We start from the raw sequence: 20,572 nt of genomic DNA on the forward strand, positions 1-20,572 counted from the left end.
AGAACCTTTATTCCTCCTCTCATCAGAACACACAGATCCGCTGCAGTTCGCCTACAGATCCAACAGATCCACAGAGGATGCCACCGCCCACGTCCTACACACCACTCTCAGCCACGTGGACAAGAAACAGGGTAACTATGTGCGAATGCTGTTTGTTGATTACAGTTCAGCGTTTAACACAATCGTGCCCTGCAGACTGTTCACAAAGCTGAGGGATCTGGGACTTAACAGCCGTCTGTGTGCATGGGTGTTGGACTTCCTCACTGGCAGAACTCAGGTGGTGAGGGTGGGCAGGTGCTTCTCCAACAGCATCACCATCAACACAGGAGCACCTCAGGGATGTGTCCTCTCGCCACTGCTCTACTCCCTCTATACTTCAGACTGTGTGGCCACCCATGGCTCCAACACCATTGTGAAGTTTGCTGACGACACAGTGGTGTTGGGTGCCATCTCCAACAACGATGAGGCGGCCTACATGGATTAAGTGAAGAATCTGGCATCGTGGTGCCAGGACAACCACCTCCAGCTGAACGTCAGCAAGACCAAGGAGCTGGTGGTGGACTTCAGAAGGGGTCAGCACAGAGACTACAAGCCCATTATCATCAATGGAGCTCCAGTGGAGAGGGTGCAGTCCTTCAAGTATCTTGGTGTCCACATCTCCTCAGACCTGACATGGGCTGCCCACATTCAGGTCCAGACCAAAAAGGCTAGGCAGCGCCTGTATCACCTACGACAACTGAGGAAGTTCAGGGTCTCTCCAAAGATCCTCAGGATTTTCTATACAGGCGCTGTGGAGAGCATCCTCACACAGAACATGACATCGTGGTTCGGGAACAGCTGTGTGAAGGACCAAAAAGCTCTCCAGAGAGTGATCCGTACAGCAGAACACTGCTGCAGGATTGCTCTCCCCCCGCTTCAGGACACCTACACCAGGAGATGCCGGACTAGAGCAGCGCAGATACTGAAGGACCCGTCCCATCCTGGCAACAAACTGTTCCAACTTCTGCAATCTGGTAGAAGGTTCCGCATCTTCCGGGAAAGGACAGAGAGACTCAAGAGGAGCTTCTATCCCCAAGCCATCTGTGCCCTAAACACACACACACGCCCTCTCACATCATCTATAATTGACTGAGACAGGACTCTTCCAGACACTAAACCAAGGCACAATGTACATTTCAATTCCTTTAATTTTAAATATGTTTATATTGTCTATCCTGTAAAATAGTCAGATATCTATTCATATTAATGTACAGAATTCACCTGCTTGCTGCTACTACTGCACATTCACCCAGTGTATATACTATATGTGTATATATATATATATATATATATATATATATATATATATATATATATATATATATCCTATTTTTGAAACCTGGATCCCCCGTAGCCGGTTACCAAGATTACGTGAAGTACCCTCAGAAGGTCTGCTAGATGATGTTAATGCAGCACTACGGACGATACCTACAACCACGATTACCGACACTAACAAGCTGATCTACAATACGGCAGCAGTGATCAGTGAGATGCTTGGCTACAAGTTGAACAGCCACAAGGGGCAGTACCCTCCATGGAGAAGGAGGCTAGAGGGCAGATCAAAGTAGCACGGAGGGAGGTTAGCCAACTAACGGAGTTGCAGAAAGGTGCGACAAAGAAGGTGCATAAGAAATACAGCAAGCTGTCCATACCTGAGGCCTTGGAAACTGCCAAGCAAAGACTCACAGCCTTGGCCAGCCGCTTGAGGAGGTACACCAGAGAGATAGAAGGCAGGAGAATAAACCAGCTGTTCTCCACAGAACCAGCAAAGGTGTACTCTCAGTGGCAAGGGAACAATAATAAGAGAACAGCACCACCAAGGCTGGAGACGGAGCAATACTGGAAGAGCATATGGGAGAAGGACGCAACCCATAACGGCAATGCTCAGTGGCTAGTGGATCTGAGGGCAGACCACAGCGACCTCCCTGAACAGGGTCCAGTAACCATCACAGTGGCAGATATCCAAGAAAGGGTCTCCAGTATGAAGAGTTGGACAGCACCAGGGCCCGACATGGTTCACGCCTACTGGCTAAAGAAGCTGACTGCACTCCACGAGCGTCTGGCAGCACAAATGAACCAGCTGCTAGTTAACGAGAGACACCCGGAATGGCTAACCGAAGGTTGGACGGTCCTGATCCTCAAGGACCCCAAGAAGGGACCGGTCCCCTCCAACTACCGACCAATAACCTGCCTCAGTACCACATGGAAGCTCCTGTCAGGCATCATATCGGCTAAGATGAACAGGCACATGGGTCAATACATGAGTGGGACACAGAAAGGAATTGGCAAGAATACCAGAGGCGCAAAACACCAGCTACTGGTAGACAGAACAGTCAGCCGAGACTGCAAGACCAGACTGACCAACCTGTGCACTGCCTGGATTGATTACAAGAAGGCCTATGACTCAATGCCCCACAGCTGGATACTGGAATGCCTAGAATTGTACAAGATCAATGGGACCCTAAGAGCCTTCATCAGGAACTCAATGGGGATGTGGCGTACAACACTAGAGGCCAACTCCAAGCCCATAGCACAAGTCACCATCAAGTGCGGGATCTACCAAGGAGATGCTCTGTCCCCACTGCTCTTCTGCATAGGCCTGAACCCCCTCAGTGAGATCATTAACAAGACTGGCTACGGATACCGACTACGGAACGGAGCAGTTGTCAGCCACCTCCTGTACATGGATGACATCAAGCTGTATGCCAAGAGTGAACGAGACATCGATTCACTGATCCACACTACCAGGCTATACAGCAATGACATTGGAATGTCGTTCGGACTGGAGAAGTGTAGTCGGATGGTAACAAAGAGAGGGAAGGTAGTCAGAACTGAGGGGATTGAACTACCAGAAGGCAACATTGCAGACATAGAGGACAGTTACAAGTACCTGGGGATCCCGCAGGCAAATGGGAACCATGAAGAGGCCGCTAGAAAGGCTGCAACCACCAAGTACCTGCAGAGGGTCAGGCAAGTCCTGAGGAGTCAGCTGAATGGTAAGAACAAGATCCGGGCCATCAACACCTACGCCCTGCCCGTGATCAGGTACCCTGCTGGGGTAATAGGCTGGCCAAAGGAGGAGATAGAAGCCACTGACATAAAGACAAGAAAGCTCCTTACCATGCATGGAGGGTTTCACCCCAAGTCCAGCACCCTGAGGCTGTACGCTAAGCGGAAGGAAGGGGGCCGGGGACTGGTGAGTGTCAGCACCACAGTCCAGGATGAGACAACGAACATCCAAGAATACATTGGGAAGATGGCCCCAACTGACCGAGTGCTCAGTGAATACCTCAGGCAGCAGAAACCCAAGAAAGAGGAGGGAGACGAGGAACCATCATGGAAGGACAGGCCCCTGCACGGTATGTACCACCGGCAGATAGAGGAGGTGGCTGATATCCAGAAATCCTACCAGTGGCTGGACAAAGCTGGACTGAAAGACAGCACAGAGGCACTAATCATGGCAGCACAAGAACAAGCTCTGAGTACAAGAGCCATAGAGGCTGGGGTCTATCACACCAGGCAAGACCCCAGGTGCAGGCTGTGTAAAGATGCCCCAGAGACAATCCAGCACATAACAGCAGGGTGCAAGATGCTAGCAGGCAAGGCATACATGGAACGCCATAACCAAGTGGCCGGCATAGTGTACAGGAACATCTGTGCCGAGTATAACCTGGAAGTCCCGAGGTCAAAATGGGAGATGCCCCCAAGGGTGGTGGAGAATGACCGAGCTAAGATCCTGTGGGACTTCCAAATACAGACGGACAAAATGGTGGTGGCTAACCAACCGGACATAGTGGTGGTAGACAAACAGAAGAAGACGGCCGTAGTGATCGATGTAGCGGTTCCGAATGACAGCAATATCAGGAAGAAGGAACACGAGAAGCTGGAGAAATACCAAGGGCTCAGAGAAGAGCTCGAGAGGATGTGGAGGGTGAAGGTAACGGTGGTCCCCGTGGTAATCGGAGCACTAGGTGTGGTGACTCCCAAGCTAGGCGAGTGGCTCCAGCAGATCCCGGGAACAACATCGGAGATCTCTGTCCAGAAGAGCGCAGTCCTGGGAACAGCTAAGATACTGCGCAGGACCCTCAAGCTCCCAGGCCTCTGGTAGAGGACCCGAGCTTGAAGGATAAACCGCCCGCAGGGGCGTGCTGGGTGTTAGTTATATATAATGTTCCTCCTCTACACCCCCCCCCCCCCCCCCCCCCAATTTTTGCACATGTCAAGGAGCGTGTCAGGCTACATTTCACTGTGTGTTATACTTGTATAACTATGCATGTGAGAAATAATAAAGAACCTTGAACCTTGAACCTAACGTAGCTTCACTCCACATCAGCCACGTCGCTTTGCTAGCTAAAACACCGGTGACGGCACACAAGGACGCTGTCATAGCCTGTCAACGACGTTGATTAGCTGCGTATATACGAATGTGAATCGTATTATTGGCTGGACTATGGGATAAGGTGGCATCGTTCTAATCCCATACGTGAGCAGCCAGTCACTTATTGACCAACACTGCAAAACAGAATTGTTAAAGTATTAATTTTAATTTCAACTCAGGTTAGATTTTTTTTTTCTGTGCGCAACGCAGATTTTCTGTGCGCAGAGACCATGCCAGCAGTGCGCAATTGTGCACGCGCACAGCTTAGAGGGAACATTGGTCATGTGTTCTCCTGGAGTGAAACTCTTAGCACAGTTCTTGTTGAAGCGTGTCCAGATGTTGGAGATTGCTGCAAAGTTGTCTGTTTTCAGATCAAATCGAATGTTTTGCATAACTGAAATGAATCTATCTCGGGACATTGTCTCTTTGATTATTGGCACCAGAAATCTTTCTGACCAGCAATCCACAATGGAACCAACGGAGCACATGATTGCTCTTATAAACAGAATTGAAATGAATGCCATTCATGAAAATGCCAGTTCATGAATTGACAAATTCCAGTCCGGCTCTGTTCTGCGGGCTTGATGGACGTACTGTCAGGGTCCTGGGTCCCATGACCCAGCATGTTTAGTTCTTTGTGATTTTTTTGTATTATTGTACTTGTGTGAGTTATTCTATGGTTTCTAGTTTCGATCCCTTGCCCTTCATGTTTCTCTGTGTCCCCTCTGTTCTGTGTATGTCTGTGTCTGCATGTTTGAGTTTCCCTCTGTGTCTTTCGGTTCTTAGAGTCCTCTGCCTTATGGTTTATGTCTCTGTTTCTTAGTTGCTGTCTCCACCGTGTTAAGTTCGCGTCTCTGTGTGATACTTCCTGTTTTACTTTGAAGGTCCGTGTCTTATGTGAATGCGTCCGGCTTTGCTTGTCTCATCAGTCCTGATTTCTCCCAGCTGTGCCCTCCTTCTGTGTCTCATTCCCCTCATTACTTCCCAGTGTATTTAAACCCTGTGTTTCTCTGAGTCTGTGTTGTGTCGTCCCTCATGCTGTTTGGATCTCCCTTTGTCTCACGGTGAGTTTTAGGTTGTTTCCCAGTTTAGTTTGTATGTTTTTCCAGCCAGCCAATAAAGATGTGACTTTGAGTTAACACCTTGAGTCTGAGCGCCTGCATTTTAGGTCCACATCTCCTGCCTGCCACACAGCGTTTCATGACACGTACACTCCCTGATGGTCTGCAGCATTCCCCCATCTAACAGGGAAAGGAAGCTTTAGAGCACACTTGTAATCTTACGCTGTCGGAAGATAAACAAATAGAGAATGGTAAATTTACATGAACCTCACTCTAAATAGGGTTATATAAATATCATATGTACTATGGCAATGACAAATCTTAGCAGACTCTTTGGGTCCAGCTTGTGCAGTGAAGCATGAGTGTTTTGCTACTGCACTGGGCATTCCGATGTCCTCCTCTACCCACACAGTGCCGTCTTGTGCCGTGTGGCTCAGGCTCAGGTGCCTCTTTTTTTTTTACTTTTTGGTTTTATAGTTTCCCAACCTGACTCTTCTCAGCCTCACAACAAAACTGGACACTTTAACATGGACTTGCACAATGTACATTTTTCAGATTTTCCATTAAAAATTTCGAGATTGTCTAATTTTATTTAATTCAGTTCACAATTTATTTACTTGTTGCATATACTGTTAAAAGTTTGCAATAAACCCTTTTATTTTTACTCAATGTTTGTGTGGGGGTTTTGTATGTTACTTCCCTCCTCTCGCGTAGCAGAGGGGGTAGTAACATAAGTGGGGGCTCGTCCGGGATCTCCTTTTCCCCATAAGGAGAATTCCCCATTTGTGAAAGAGAGAATGTGTGTTAAAAAAAAATTTTTTCATCTGCCCTCTTCCCTGTTTGAGCGCCATGTCGGCTGCATTTTGCTTTTATTGCAGTGTAAACTGACTGGCAAAGCCCAGGAGGTGGTGGCCTTTGATGGTTTGGTATCACTAACTGATAAATCTACTGATCTGAAACCGGTGCGCATATTGAGAGACACTGGAGGGTCTCAGACTATAATCCTTTCTAGTGTTTTACCTTTCTCAGCGGATAGTTCATGTGGTTTTAATGTTGTGCTGCGTGGAATAGAGATGGGTTATGCTCCCAGACCAGTTCACCAGGTCTATATAAAATCAGAGCTTGTTACGGGATTTTTCCTCGTTGCAGTATGCCCAACCTTACCAATAGAGGGGGTGGCTATGTTGTTGGGAAATGATACAGTTCACCTCTCATGAAATATCTAAGCTGTCCAGCATTTTCAAATTAAAAAACAAAACTCCTCATACAGCAACACTATTTGTGTGTGTATATATACAAATGCAAATGGGATTGATGTTGGTATTTTAAATTCAAGAACTTACTTATTCACTAAATTAAAATGTCTTGGTGATTAATTTGAACATAACTGACCCAGACCTACTTTGATGCATCTTCAACCTAGCGAAACAAATACGTAAGTATTTTACACCATGTAGTTACACTTCACCTGTTTATCATATAGATTCAGCATGCTGCGCAGAGCCTCTGCAGTCTTGCCAGTTCGAGCCGCTTTCTGTCTCAACAAGATCACCAGTCTGGGTGTCAGTCTGTCCAGCTCAGAATAAAATTGGTTTCGCAAGTTCACCTTTGTGATGCAATGAAACTCAGCACAAATCTACAAAATAGCAAAAGGAAAAGAATTGTTAAACACTTCTGAAAAATCTACTCAAATAAATAAAAAAAGAACACATTTAACCTGTCAATCAATGCGTAAAGCGGGCCATTTCTGTAAGAACTCGCCGATAATTGGGTCTTCCTTGACAATCTCTAGGTGACGAAGTGCAAAGGTCATCTGCATGAGCTTGTCAATCAACAGGAGATTTTTTTCACTTCTCTTGACTTCTTGAATTATTTTTTTGAGATTATATTTGTCTAACATTGTCAAAGCTGTTAGCATCTTGTCCTTTAGGGAAGTTTGGCAGGTAGTTCACCTCGCATGCTTGGCTTTTTTTACCATATTTTCACGACCATAAGACACACCGTTCTAAAAGGCGCAGTCTCAGTTATGTGTGCCATTACTGTATTTAACACACACATAAGGCACACCTGATTATAGGACGCATACAAGTATGCGTATTTAAAGATAAAGCGGGAGCAAAACTGAGTTTGGTACTCACATTTTTATTACCGGTAATCGTCATCAATCAAACCCATCGAAGTCCTCATCCTCTGTTTCTGAATTGAACAGCTGCGCTAAATCTCCATCAAACATTCCAGGTTCACTTTCCTCCTCGGAAATGATGCCGGCTTTTGCGAAAGCTCGAACAACAGTGCCAGCCGACATGTTAGCCCAAGCATCTACAATCCATTGGCAAATTGTGGCGTAACTCGCCCGGCGCTGCCTTCCACTCTTGGTGAAACTGTGGTCTCCATCGGCCATCCATCGCTCCCACGCCGCTCGCAGCCTTACTTTGAACGGCCGGTTCACACCGATGTCCAGCGGTTGGAGTTCCTTTGTCAGGCCTCCCGGATTGACAGCAAGCTCACAGTTCATTTGCTTCACTTGTTTTTTCACATTGGCTGTGAGATGGGCACATAGAGTCACAGATCAACAGCGATGGTGATGCGTGGAAAAAACCACCTGGTCTCCTTACATACACCTCCCTCAGCCACTCTTTCATCATTTCCTCATCCATCCAGCCCTTTTCATTTGCCTTAATGATGACTCCTGCTGGAAACTTCTCTTTAGGCAAAGTCTTTCGCTTAAAAATCACCATAGGCGGCAGTTTCTGTCCATTAGCATGGCAGCCAAGCACAACAGTAAAAGAAGACTTTTCATGCCCCGTTGTGCGTATTGCTACCGTGCTGGTCCCCTTCTTATCCACAGTGTGACTCACCGGGATGTTGAAAGTGAGCGGCACCTCGTCCATGTTAGTGATGTGGCTGGGCTGGATGTGTTTGTCGGCGATGTGTTTGCTGCAGTAGGAGCGAAAGATGGCCAGCTTTTCATTATAATCCGCTGGAAGCTGCTGCGCTACCGTAGTCCTGGTCCGGATGGAAAAATGGCACCGTTTCATGAAACGAAAGTACTAAGACAGACCTCCTTGGAAATGTTAAATTTTCATTTCTTCTTCTAACGTTACTGCTTTTAGTCGAATGGTGACTGTCAAAACGCTTCTCCCACTTGTTCTTTGCTCGAGTCTTTCCTCCAACTCGGGCCACCTCGCCTTATGTCCGCGGACACTCAGCTGCGTCTTCTTGACCTATCGGAGCTCGTTTTCCAGCTTCCTCCACTTGCGAACCATCGATTCATTAATCTTAAATTCTCTCGTGGCTGCTCGATTTCCTTGTTCCTCCGCGTAGCTGATTGCCTTCAGTTTAAACTGTGCTTCATAAGCGTGTCTCTTTGCCATTTTCAGGGTTGTTAAAACAACGATGTTCTGCATAACGCACATACCTGTTCTTTTATACAGGGAACAATGGTGGGAGGAAGCCGGAGTACCCGGAGAGAACCCACGCAAACACGGGGAGAACAGGCAAACTCCACACAGAAAGACCCTGGCCTGATGTTGGAATTGAACTCAGGCCCTTCTTGCTGTGCGGCAACAGTGCTAACCACCGTGCCACTGTGCTGCCCCTCCAACACAAAAACTGCAGTCGTGGTGCTTTTGATTGTACTCAGAACTCAGAAATTCTCCCTTCCGAATAGGAAGATGTAGGTAACTCCAGACTGCAGATGAGTTGCATACAGGGCTGGACTGGGACAAAAAATCAGCCCGGGCATTTTGACTATAGACCGGCCCACCATTATAGCAAAGATCATAAAGCCTTTGAATGAAAACAAACACTGTTGTGACAGTGATGTACACTGTCTTGATGGTATATATGTATCAATCTATCAATCGTTTGTTGTAAGACTCAGATAATTATTTATTAAAAGCTAGACATTTTAAATGAGAATAAGAAAGTATTTCTTTGTGCCCCCCTCTCCCTGTTAATGCCCTACCTGCCCCCCTTGCAAAACTTTGCTAGACCCACCCCTGCACAGTTACCAGCTGTCAGCTACTTAGAAAAGGATCCTGGTGTTATTTATCTCTCAGAAACAGTTCATAACTTCCATTCAACTCATTCATGTCACCTAAAAGGTAAACCTGTTTCTCCATCACCTGTTCAGCTCTGATGATTCAGTAAGGACATCTCCTTGTTTCATCTACAGTGGGGCAAAAAAGTATTTAGTCAGCCACCGATTGTGCAAGTTCCCCCACCTAAAATGATGACAGAGGTCAGTAATTTGCACCAGAGGTACACTTCAACTGTGAGAGACAGAATGTGAAAAAAAAAATCCATGAATACTGCCAACCGCCAGTAAAACAGAAGAAGACAAGAAGAAATACTAATGTACAGAGTAGTATTATAGTACGACTGCAATAAAGAGGAAAAAAAGAGACTCAGAGCTGTTGAGGAAGAACTTCCTGTGTGTCTTTCTTCAGTTCCTGCAAGAATATCAGCTTTGTGTTCAACTACGCAGGCCTGGTTTCACACTAAGTAAGTAAATTGAGAGCAGATTATCATTATATTTCAATAAAAATGGTTTTTGTGACATTTTTGTTTGGTGGTGTGCTTTGTGATTTTTCTGATGTGAAATATGTGCCGTGGCTCAAAGAGTTTGGGAAACACTGCTCTAAGGGTTTGAGTAGAGTCCTCATGTGCAAACAGGATCATGTACCTGTTGTAGAAGCTGTAGGTGGGTGCAGGGGGAAGAGAGTCAGATGAAACAGTGGATTCTTGGAGGACAGAAATCCGTGCAGCAGGATTTCTGCTGTTCACACTGATCTCTGCACAGAAAAAAAGAATCAAAGCGATAACTGTGAGTCACAGGTTCCCACGTATACAATGTTCAGTTAGAATAAGTCTGCCTTCTAACCTGTGGTGAGATTTAAAGGTAACTGAGAAGTTGAAAAGGCTAAAATGAAAGATTAAATATAGACGTGTGTGAATAACACAAGTGGGGAGACTCAATGAGACGCCCACTGGGCACAAAAGCAAAGAATCACCAGTTCAAACTGAGTTTTAGGGTGAAGTAAATATAATAACATGTTAAGCTTTAAAATCTGCACATCATAAAACACCTTTTACCCCAAAGTACCGGAGTTTGAAAAAGGAAAAAATGACTAAAAAAGTCTCATTGCTTTGGTCCTGTGTACCTATGTCGTTGAGCTCAGCCTGGTAATGCTGTTTGACTCGATAGCGTCTCAGGCTGATGATGTCACCGGGCTTGAGGCAGCGGTACCAGCTGACACATACACTGTTCCACAACACCACCCACACATTTCCTGTCCGATCGTTCACCTCCAGCACCGCCTGAAGCAGAGGGAGCGAGAGAACAGTTTATAAAGTCTGGAGTTCCTCAGGGATCAGCATTAGGTCCTCTGGTAATTGCATCCTTTGTACTACTATGAACAAAGGCGTGTTACGTATGGCTGTTAACTGTCTTTATCTGTTTCACTTGAGTGGCTCTTTAAAACAATTAAGATAAATTTGACAAATAATACCCAAATATTCCAGAATTGGACAAAATATGAGACTGAATGAGCAATTTTCCCCTGCTGGTATAGCAATTAATGCTTGTTTACACTGTCTGATGTTGTTTAAGTTTGAGTTAGTTTAAACAGTGAATAGGTAAATAAATAATAGAAATCTGTATTAATGTTTTTGCCAGTGTAATAATGGTGCACACTAACCTTATAAGGACACTCACAGTTCCGGTCTGTTCTCCCGTAATACATGAGATGTGATTTTTTGATGATGCGTACAATCAGTTCGTGTTGGACGGCGCCTCTGGTGATGCCCCGGCGACCGTACAGGTAGGACTCACGCAACTCGGATATGGTCACAGCAGGACATCGTCCTGTTAACACACACAGCCAATCCAGCCAACAAGAACGACATGAATCCACTGTTTGAACCGATTTGTCTTAACTCACTTTGTATTTTATAATTCTATAATTTACTATTACAATCTTCTGTCATATATCTCCTGTACTAGCAGTCGATGATAACGTTAAAAGTGGCAATCACACTGTTTTTTTCTACTCTTATATTTGTGTGATGTCATTGAGAGACAGACACCACACCCACCTGCTCTCTGGGGACAGGCAATGAGAAGAAAGGCTTCCAGATAAATGGTAAAAATAAGAAGTCAGCGGGTTTGTTTGAAGGAATGTTTTTTTAATGACGCCATAGATACCTTCCTCTGGCTCTTCTTCTGCTTCCTGACCCGCTGTCTCTTTATCAGTGGCTTCCATCCACACCTCCCCGCTGTAGTCCACATTGTTCCACAGAGGGAGAAAGACGGTCCTGCTGGCTCTCAGAGGAACCAAAGGACCTGCTGGATAAACAACATCAGCAAATCAGAAGCTTTAAAATTTTAGAAGCAAACCTTTTAATTTACAGCCCTCCCTGAATGTTCAAAGTCACTCGCTGTTTAGTTCAGCTTGGACATCATGTCCATCACTATCCAGTTCTTTTCTTCACTACTCATGTAAAGGATGATTCGATCCATCTCAGTCTGATTGCCAGTGACTGGCGGCTGCCATTGTAAGACGTTCTTTAGGGTCAAAAACACCAGAAAACTCTAAAACTAAATGGCCTGTATTTGTATAGCGCTTTACACATCCAGTCATCCACCCATTCACACACACATTCACACACTGGTGATGGTAAGCTAGCAAACTAGTTAGAAAGAACAGGTTTGTCACACTAGTGCACTTTGAGGAGGCCGATGGTTGTGAGTAGAATAACATTTGTGAAGAAATGAAACAGATCATTTTTTGTGTGGTTCATATGTGCTACTAGAAGAGCCATCGTGTCAACCTTCTCTTAACTAATGTAGAATAAGGAGGGGATGTTTTTCTCATTATCATTTAATATTTTAATATGGCATTATTAGTTCATCAGAAGTATATAACCAGCTTTGCATTAAACATAAATTGAAGTTTTTGACCTTACATTATTCTTTGCATTACAGTGATTGTTATAACTTTAGTTTGAGCTTCTCTTACAGGTACCAGAATAATAACATGATTTTCCATTGCAGATGTAACCATGATCATTCCATACACATTGCAGTTTGTTGCTTATTCTAGAGTTGTGCTCAAGGTAATTAAAGGTTAAAAGCTACAGCCAGCGTGATGTCTGGCTGATCTATGGAGGGCAAAGGCTTTGAGCTTGGAAGGCCGCACCCGCTTACACAGCACTTATAAGATGTTATTCTTGGTGATTTTGTGCTTAGTCATGTTTTAATATGTTTTAAGTAGAAGTAGCTGATCCAGCAATATTCATTTAATATTATATGCTTGATTTAGAGCAATACACACTGATGGTCTTAATAAATGAAAGAGTCCTTGTAGCTGCCATGTTGTGTCTTAGCAGGGTACAGATGGTTCCAGGAGACGGGGGGCAGTCAGCGTCTGCCCTCGGGAAGGAGACAATGTTATTCTTTGTGTTAAATAAAATTGTCAACATTGATTGTATTACACCTGTCACTACGCATGAAGGGGCGTTCTAATACCCTGATTTTACAAAACTATGGTGATGTGTTTTTTGAAGAGAGATCTGAGACTGTCTGCATACAGTGTCCATCTCCCACGTGTGTGATCATTAAATCATCGTTTGACTCAACCCGACCGGACCAGTGTTGTTATTGTGGGTTTTTCCTATGGTGTCCATCCCCAATATTTTGAACTCGTAACAGCTTGGGGGCTCGTCCTGTGGTATTGGGGTGGAAGTGTGGAAGTGTGAAGTGTGGACGGTCTGAGGTGGTCGAGCGGACAGGCACGGACCAGGGATCTGATGTGAGTGAGCTCCGCGGGTGCTTCTAAAGGTAAGGCACTGCCTGTTGAGTTGATTCCCAAATTGTGCCAAATTGGGCTGCATTAAATTAAAAGTTTACTCACTGACGTTGCTGGTGGGTGTCTGTTTTGATTTTGATGAGAATCACCGTGTGTTATGCAGTTAAAGTTGCTTAAGAGTATTTAATGAAGTTGAAGAAATATGAAACTGTTCCCAGAAGTAACAGAGAATGTTGGGTTTGAGTCCCTGGATATTGAGCTGAAGGCTCAGGTAGTTTGGTAGGGAAATTAGGACAGAAACTGTTCCCAGAAGTAACAGAGACTGGTTAATAGTTTTACAAATTAGGACAGAAACTGTTCCCAGAAGTAACAGAGACTGTTTAATTGGTCGTAAAAAAGTTAACTTTCTTCGGTGAGACCCGTTATGGTAAAATTTGTCAAAATCGGTTAGGTGAAAATTATTATAGGACGGCAGCCCAGAAGTCTGCTAAGAAGCGCATAGCCCGGAGTTTACGCTCCCTCCTGGTCGTGGACGCGCGGCTTTGACCTGTCGGCGAACAGGGATAGTTCAGTTTGGCTTAACTGTGGGGTACAGGGCATCCCGGAATCAAGCTAGGAGTTACCGAGTCTCCTCACCGTTTTAAATGGTGTCATGTGCTTTTTTGGATACTGTTAAATTGAGTTAGGGACTTTAGAAATTAGACCAGAAACTGTTCCCAGAAGTAACAGATACTGTTTAATTGATTACAAAAAAGTGAAACTTTCTTCGGTGAGACCCGTTATTTTAAATTTGTCGAAATTGTGTAGGCGCTCTTTAGAAGTTAGGTCAGAAACTGTTCCCAGAAGTAACAGATACTGTTTGATTGATTACAAAAAAGTGAGACTTTCTTCGGTGAGACCCGTTATATTAAATTTGTCGAAATTTGTTAGGTGCTGAATCTGTCAGGCCTGTCAGTGATTGTAAATATAAGATGTCTTTGTAATATAAAATAAAAGAGTTTTGTCTGAGCTTTGTGTAACCCTCTGTGTTGACGAGAGCGCAGCTGCAGCGCTGCGAGCTATTTTTAGACGGTGTGTGAATATGCAAATGAGCTGGTGGCTGGGAGGAGAACGGAGCTTTTCACTTCCTGCCCAGAGTGCGTGTGAGCCTTATAAGCAGAAGGCTTTTTATTGCTGAAATCCTGTAAATAAGCTGCTGGTTTTGATGTTATAACAATATAATGGCTTCTAATTGAAAAAGAGTGGTTTCAATAATTTTCAGACACACCTTGCAACTATGCTTATAATGAGTTGGCACTCGGCCTTTGAAGGTCAGAAGCTTCATTCGGCGTGACTGTCCGGATTGATAAAGTGTAGTAAATGCCTTGAGTGCAGAGGGCTAATTGCAAACAAGCTTACACACACATAGGTTATGATTAGAATTGATTTATGTAATATAAAAAGTATTTAAGACTGAGTAACTTCAGTCTTTGAGGAGGATAAGAGAGCGTTCCTAGACCAGAATAAGCTGCTGTAAGTTAATTGAAAACAATTTAATTAAATCTTAAATATTTTATGCTGATAACACAACTGATTTTAAGCTATACCTTTAAATAAGTAAAGTTCATGAAGTTTTCTGAGCTGCCATGACACAGAGAAAGTGGAGTGTTTCACCCTGAAAGGATGAAATGATGCTCTGCCTTTGTTGTCAAGTTCAAACATAGGCCGTAAATAAATATGAGCCACTAATAAGCGTGACATAATTAATAATATCAAAATAAAGCACATCGGGTGAGTGACCCAGATAACAAAATTTATGAGCACGCAATAAAGTGGACCTGTTAGAACCCCCTTTGACATTTGTCCCTTCAACAATAAATGATTATACGGTGTCCCATGCACTAAACAGTCCCATTTAATACTGTTAAATCGTTGTTTAAATAGAATACAAGCAAACATGCCTGTGCTGTATTTTGCAACCTGTAACATACAAATTGCAGAGGAAGAGGGTCGGCTGGAGGTGACCTGTAAATGTCACATAGTGACTGAGGAAGGTGTTTCACCTTATGAGATGACAGTGTGGTCCGAGATCGAGCTGTATGAGTTAAATGTCTATATACAACGTTGCCTATTTCTATTTCGAGGCTTAAAGGAGATAACTGAGAATGAAAATGATCCAAATTGGGAGCCCACAGAGGCCGCCCACTTTGCTCAGGCCATGATAGAGTCTGTAGTAGACGGTTTTGATTTTGATATGCTTGCTTGGGAAATAATGTAATTATTTGTGGAGATGTCTCCAAGTGATTGGTAGATTTAAAGGAGACAAATGTGGGCTCGAAAGTGTGTGGTTGAAATTGTGTGTTTGGGTGTGTGTTTGGAAGGCTTTGAAACATAGGTTTGATTTGAAGAAAGCTAATCACAGTATTATGGTTTGACATTGAAGCAGAGCGAGCTATACAGCTAATTATTGAGGAGATTGGATTTAATTGATCCATTGCTCCCTCGCTCGGTAAATAATAGGGTGTATTTGTCAGTTTATGAGCAAACATGATATTGCTTTGGAGCAATTTTCTGTGAAAAAATTTAAGGCTGTATGAATGCATTTGAGCTGTGTTATTGTTTTGTGCCCCAAAGTTAAAATGCAGTGTGTATGAGTTTATAACATTTATGTTACAGAGTGAAAAGTGGTCATTAAAAGTGAATATTGAAAGAGGCTTGGTTAAGTCTTGACACACTGTGTTGGCTGTGTGTCTTACCAAGCAGATCACAAGGAGACAGTGACCCTTGGAGGAGTGAAAGTAATTCTGAAACTTAACAGGCAGACGCTGCGGGCTGACCCGAGAGGAGGAGCCGGATAACGTCACAAAAAGGGAGGTAAGCCTGTGTTCTAGGATAATGGCTGACGGCCCGAGCATGACACCCACTGGGCACAGAGGCTATAAGCCTCTGAAGGAGCAGCTGGAACAGCTAAAAAGAGCCATTCGCCTGGCTTCTCCTGGATCATCAAAATTAGCTGAGAAGGAATGCAAAGCAATGGAGGCTGAGCTAAGCAAGCTCATTGCTTCCCAACAGAGAGGGCTGGATGACAAAATAGCCCTAAGTCTTGTGCTCAAAATAGAAGGAGAGAGATGTGAACAGCAACTGGAACAACTGCAAACCGAGACAGAGAAACGTTCAATTAACTGGAGAATTAACCAACAAATCAAGGAACTACAGCAAACTCATGCAAAGTGTTGCAAGTGGATGTTCTTGTGGAACGGAGCATCTTCCTGGATGGAGGAGGATGACACAGCTGAAACAGAAGATATGGAAAGCATAGTGGAGGCTTTGAAACAACTGAAAAAGCAAAATAAGAAGCTGGAAGACCAAATGAAGAACTGGATTCCAAAACCAGGAGATGCTAACAAGTATCACACAGCAGAGATTCTTCCTTGGGCCACATTAACATCTAATGCTGTAGGACGACAACATGTCATGCCTGTAATGACCCTTAGAGGAGGACAAGTTCATGGCCCAGATGGACAGACTGCAATGGTTGTAGGAGGACTAGCTGATGTTGAATACACCAGGGCACCACTGGTGTTTCATAATGAAGGGCCTATGACAGTTAAATGTCAGTCCCTAAGTGGAAGAGGGAAAGAGATAGCAGCAGCCGCAGATGAAGGCTTGACTTCATCTTCTAGTTCACATGAGAGAGGAGACAGGCCAGGACCCGAGACATCAAAAGAAAGCCTGCCAGACCAGATTGGAGAAGCGGATCGGTCCCCAAAAAACGAAGAAATGATTTCACCGGTGGAAAGGATGGCACAACCGGCTTTCATTGAGCTGCCAACACCAGCAAGAGAAGACCAGGCCCAGACCAGCAGGTCAAAACACTCCAAAGCAACGGCCAAGTCAGACACATGGGCAGGAGAAGTATTCGGACGAATGCTTGAAGCCCCGCAAGGGCTATTGGAAGTACTAAATACGCTGAAGACCGTAAAGGATAAAATGACCAAAAGCATGGCAGAAGAGGAAAGCGACAATGATTCATCTACCTCAGAGGAGGAAGATGATGACGAAGACAAAGACAGAGGAGGAGTCGCGTCAGAACCAAGTATAGCCAGGAATCTTAGGTCAAGACAGGTGAAAAAAGAGCAGGGACAGAGGAGGCCTATTTTTAAGAGTTCAAAAGGCAAGGGAAAATTGGGACAGTGTAAAACGGTGACCAAAACAGAAAAAGCTGCGGGCCCTCATTATAATTTGCCTTTAGTGGCTGATGCAAAAAACGAACCAGTGTACCGCGCATACAAAGTAAGAGATTTGGAGGCATTGGTTAAACAGCTTCCACCTATAACGGGAGGAGGAGCAAGGTGGTTGCGAGAATTAGGTAGGCTAACAGAAGGAGAAGAGCTTGCTATTGGTGATTTTCGCGCTATTTCTGCGCGGTGTATGCTCGGTGGTGGGCTAGCAGATGTAGAGGCCATAGCTCACACAATTCGCTATGCAAATGATTTGCCTTATCATGAAGTGCAATGTGCTTTGTCTGATGCAGTCCGTGAAAAGTACCCAACCCCTAACACAGGTGCCATACCTAAAATAACTTGGGACCCCCAAAACACACCTAGAGAGTTTTTAGAAAAAGCCAGAGATCAGTGGTTGTTAGAAACAGGTACCCATCCGGGTAGAGAAGGTGAACACCGAGCGTGGTTTCGTTCAGCGGTGCTGGCAGGGCTGCCAAACCAGGTCATAGAAGATCTACAGAAAAATCCAGATTTTGCCGTAGCAGATTCGGTGCAGTGGGAAAGACACGTTTCACATCGTTTGCAGCTGGAGCAGGACAGGGCGAACAAGCAGAAAAAAGAGTTGGAGGAGGCACAAGCGTCTCTACTCAAACTACAGTTGGCGGAGGCCAGAAACAAAGCCTGTGAAAAGAAAAAAGAGGAAAAAGAAAAAACAGAAAAAATGATGATAGTTGCGACCCAGCCTGGTCCTGGGCCTGAATGGCCAGATAGTGGCCCGGGTCCCTGCACTAATGACGGATGGCCCGCCAATGCACCAAGGCAGAACCAACCCACAGGGAATTCGGGAACCGGTGGATCGTACAGAGGGCGTGGTGGTTCAGCGGGGGGAGTACAAAGAGCTCGTAACACGGGGAATCTCAGCAGTGTGCCTTGGAATGTCTGTTGGAGGTGTGGAGCAGAGGGTCATTGGAACAGAAATTGCCCAGAACGTCGTCAGAACTATCAAAGAAGAGGCTACCAATCCCAGGCACGCGGAGCTCCGAGAGCAAGAGATGGCTCTAGGGGAGCATATCAGGCCCCAAACCCGAGTGCAGCACCAGCCGCGCAGTATCCAGTGGCTGACTGGAGGGAGGACCAGTACTGAAGGGACCCGGAGGGACCAAACAGCATGGAAATGGCAGATCCCATGCTGTCGATGACTATAGAAGGGACAGAACTGCCCTTCTTAGTGGACACTGGAGCAACCTATTCAACCTTGAGAGCAGCACCAGACAGTGCAAAGTTGTCCTGCCACACAGTGAACGTGGTGGGTTTTTCCGGGATCCCAATCACTCTGCCAGTGACTGACCCAGCTTTGACAAAGCTGGGCAAGCAGACTTTGAAACATAACTATGTGGTGTCATCGCAAGCGCCAGTAAATCTCATGGGCAGGGACCTGCTCGTGAAGTTAGGCGCTACAATCACATGTTCAGCAGATGGATTATCTGTGACTCTGCCAGGGGGACAGCATTTCCCGTGCCTGGGAACAAATTCAAAGACTCAATATCTGCTTCAAGACTGTGAAAGAGCAAAAGCCGACATTTACTGGGGGAGACTAGTGAAAGAGGATGTTCTGAGGCAATTTCAGCTGTGGAGACCCTGGATAATGAGCTTGGCAGTTTACTTCCCCCCGCGCGAACCTTACCACGTGGCTTTGTTTTATGATAAAGATAGTGACGACACCTATCGTGAATTATTTCAGTCTGATCTTGAGGGTCAGACGTGGAATGTGCAAACACATGACATCTACATCGGACCAGAAGGTGTAGCCGCGGCTGTGAAATTAACTGATGAACAACTGCTTTGGTACAATGTGGAAGAAAATTCAACCCCTCACATTACATTGGCGGTCCACCAAGGTCATGGTGCAGGTGATCTAGGTCCAATGGTCAGGCGAGCACTGGACGACACAGGGTGGCAAAGAACCCAAATTCCTAACTTATCTTATGCTCCAAATTGTAAAATCTATCGTATAACGTGTGCCTGTGAGGATACAGTGATCTTGGAACATAAAGAAATTTCAAAAACACATGGTGAGGAGTGTGTAGACCATCCTCACGCAGTTGCTGGACTGTCAAATCTGCCCGACAGTCTGTGGTCAAAAGGGCCCACGGATGTTGGCCTAGCTAAGTGTCCTCCTGTCTTGTTCCAGCTGACATCACACATACCAATCAATAGACCACAGTATAAACACAAACCTGAAGCAGAGGAAGGAATTACAGAAACAATAGAAGGCCTGTTAAGGGCTGGGGTGTTAGAGCCCTCTCACTCACTGTGGAACACACCAATTCTACCAGTGGAGAAACATGGAACAGGAAAATATCGCATGGCACATGATTTGAGAGCCATTAATGAAATATTGCTCTCTACTACTGCACCAGTACCAAATCCGTACACAGCTTTATCAGCTATCACATGTGACCAAAAGTGGTTCACGTGCATTGACCTGGCAAATGCATTCTTTTGTCTTCCTCTGCATGAGTCACTCAGAGACATTTTTTCATTCACATACAGAGGCCAACAACTCAGATACACACGGTTGCCACAAGGCTTTGCACTTTCTCCAGGTATTTTCAATCAGGTGCTTAAAGAAGCCCTGTCGTCATGTAATTTGCCTGATGATTGTACATTAATACAATATGTTGATGATCTTCTCATTGCAGCCCCGTCAGCAGCGGATTGTACAGCGGCGTCGCTCGTTGTGTTGAATAGGTTGGCAGAATGCGGCTTTAAAGTAAGTAAAGACAAGCTGCAGTTAGTTCGCCCTGAAGTGACCTTTTTGGGCCGGGTAATCGCACACAAATCAGTGGGTTTGATGAACACACACAGAGACCAAATTCTGACACACCCAAAACCGCGCACTGTGAGAGAAATGCTTTCTTTTCTTGGTTTAACAGGTTACAGCAGGCAGTTCATTCCGGATTATGCAGGCAAAACTGCCCCTTTAAGGGGCCTAATGAAGCAAGTTGGCGTTCGAAACCTTAAGGCTGAGTTGCCTTGGACGCCTGAAGCCGAAGCCGCATTTATTAGGGTAAAACAGGA

General features: G+C 45.0%; 1 protein-coding gene across 1 annotated transcript; it reads right to left on the bottom strand.

The window, feature by feature from the left end:
- Window positions 1–9,796: 9,796 nt before the first annotated feature.
- LOC120742154 (RPA-related protein RADX-like) lies at window positions 9,797–14,760 on the bottom strand. The gene is made up of 5 exons (XM_040045283.1): window positions 14,750–14,760; window positions 11,687–11,827; window positions 11,181–11,347; window positions 10,644–10,800; window positions 9,797–10,274 (listed from the first exon to the last, which is right to left on the bottom strand). Exons 2-5 carry the CDS (start codon window positions 11,742–11,744, stop codon window positions 10,018–10,020), a joined length of 639 nt encoding a protein of 212 aa, XP_039901217.1. The 5' UTR covers window positions 11,745–11,827; window positions 14,750–14,760; the 3' UTR covers window positions 9,797–10,017.
- Window positions 14,761–20,572: the final 5,812 nt, after the last annotated feature.

The sequence above is a fragment of the Simochromis diagramma genome, unplaced genomic scaffold (assembly GCF_900408965.1).
Source record: "Simochromis diagramma unplaced genomic scaffold, fSimDia1.1 OVJJ01000551.1, whole genome shotgun sequence".
Lineage (NCBI taxonomy): Eukaryota > Metazoa > Chordata > Actinopteri > Cichliformes > Cichlidae > Simochromis > Simochromis diagramma.

Bases quoted from the DNA above. Each gene is read 5' to 3' on its own strand.
- LOC120742154 (XM_040045283.1), bottom strand. From the start codon at position 11,744: ATGGAAGCCACTGATAAAGAGACAGCGGGTCAGGAAGCAGAAGAAGAG. The intron at 11,348-11,686 runs GTATCTATGGCG...GTGTGTTAACAG, and splicing joins AGAAGAAGAGCCAGAGGAAG to GACGATGTCCTGCTGTGACC. The intron at 10,801-11,180 runs GTTAGTGTGCAC...CCTCTGCTTCAG, and splicing joins ACTGTGAGTGTCCTTATAAG to GCGGTGCTGGAGGTGAACGA.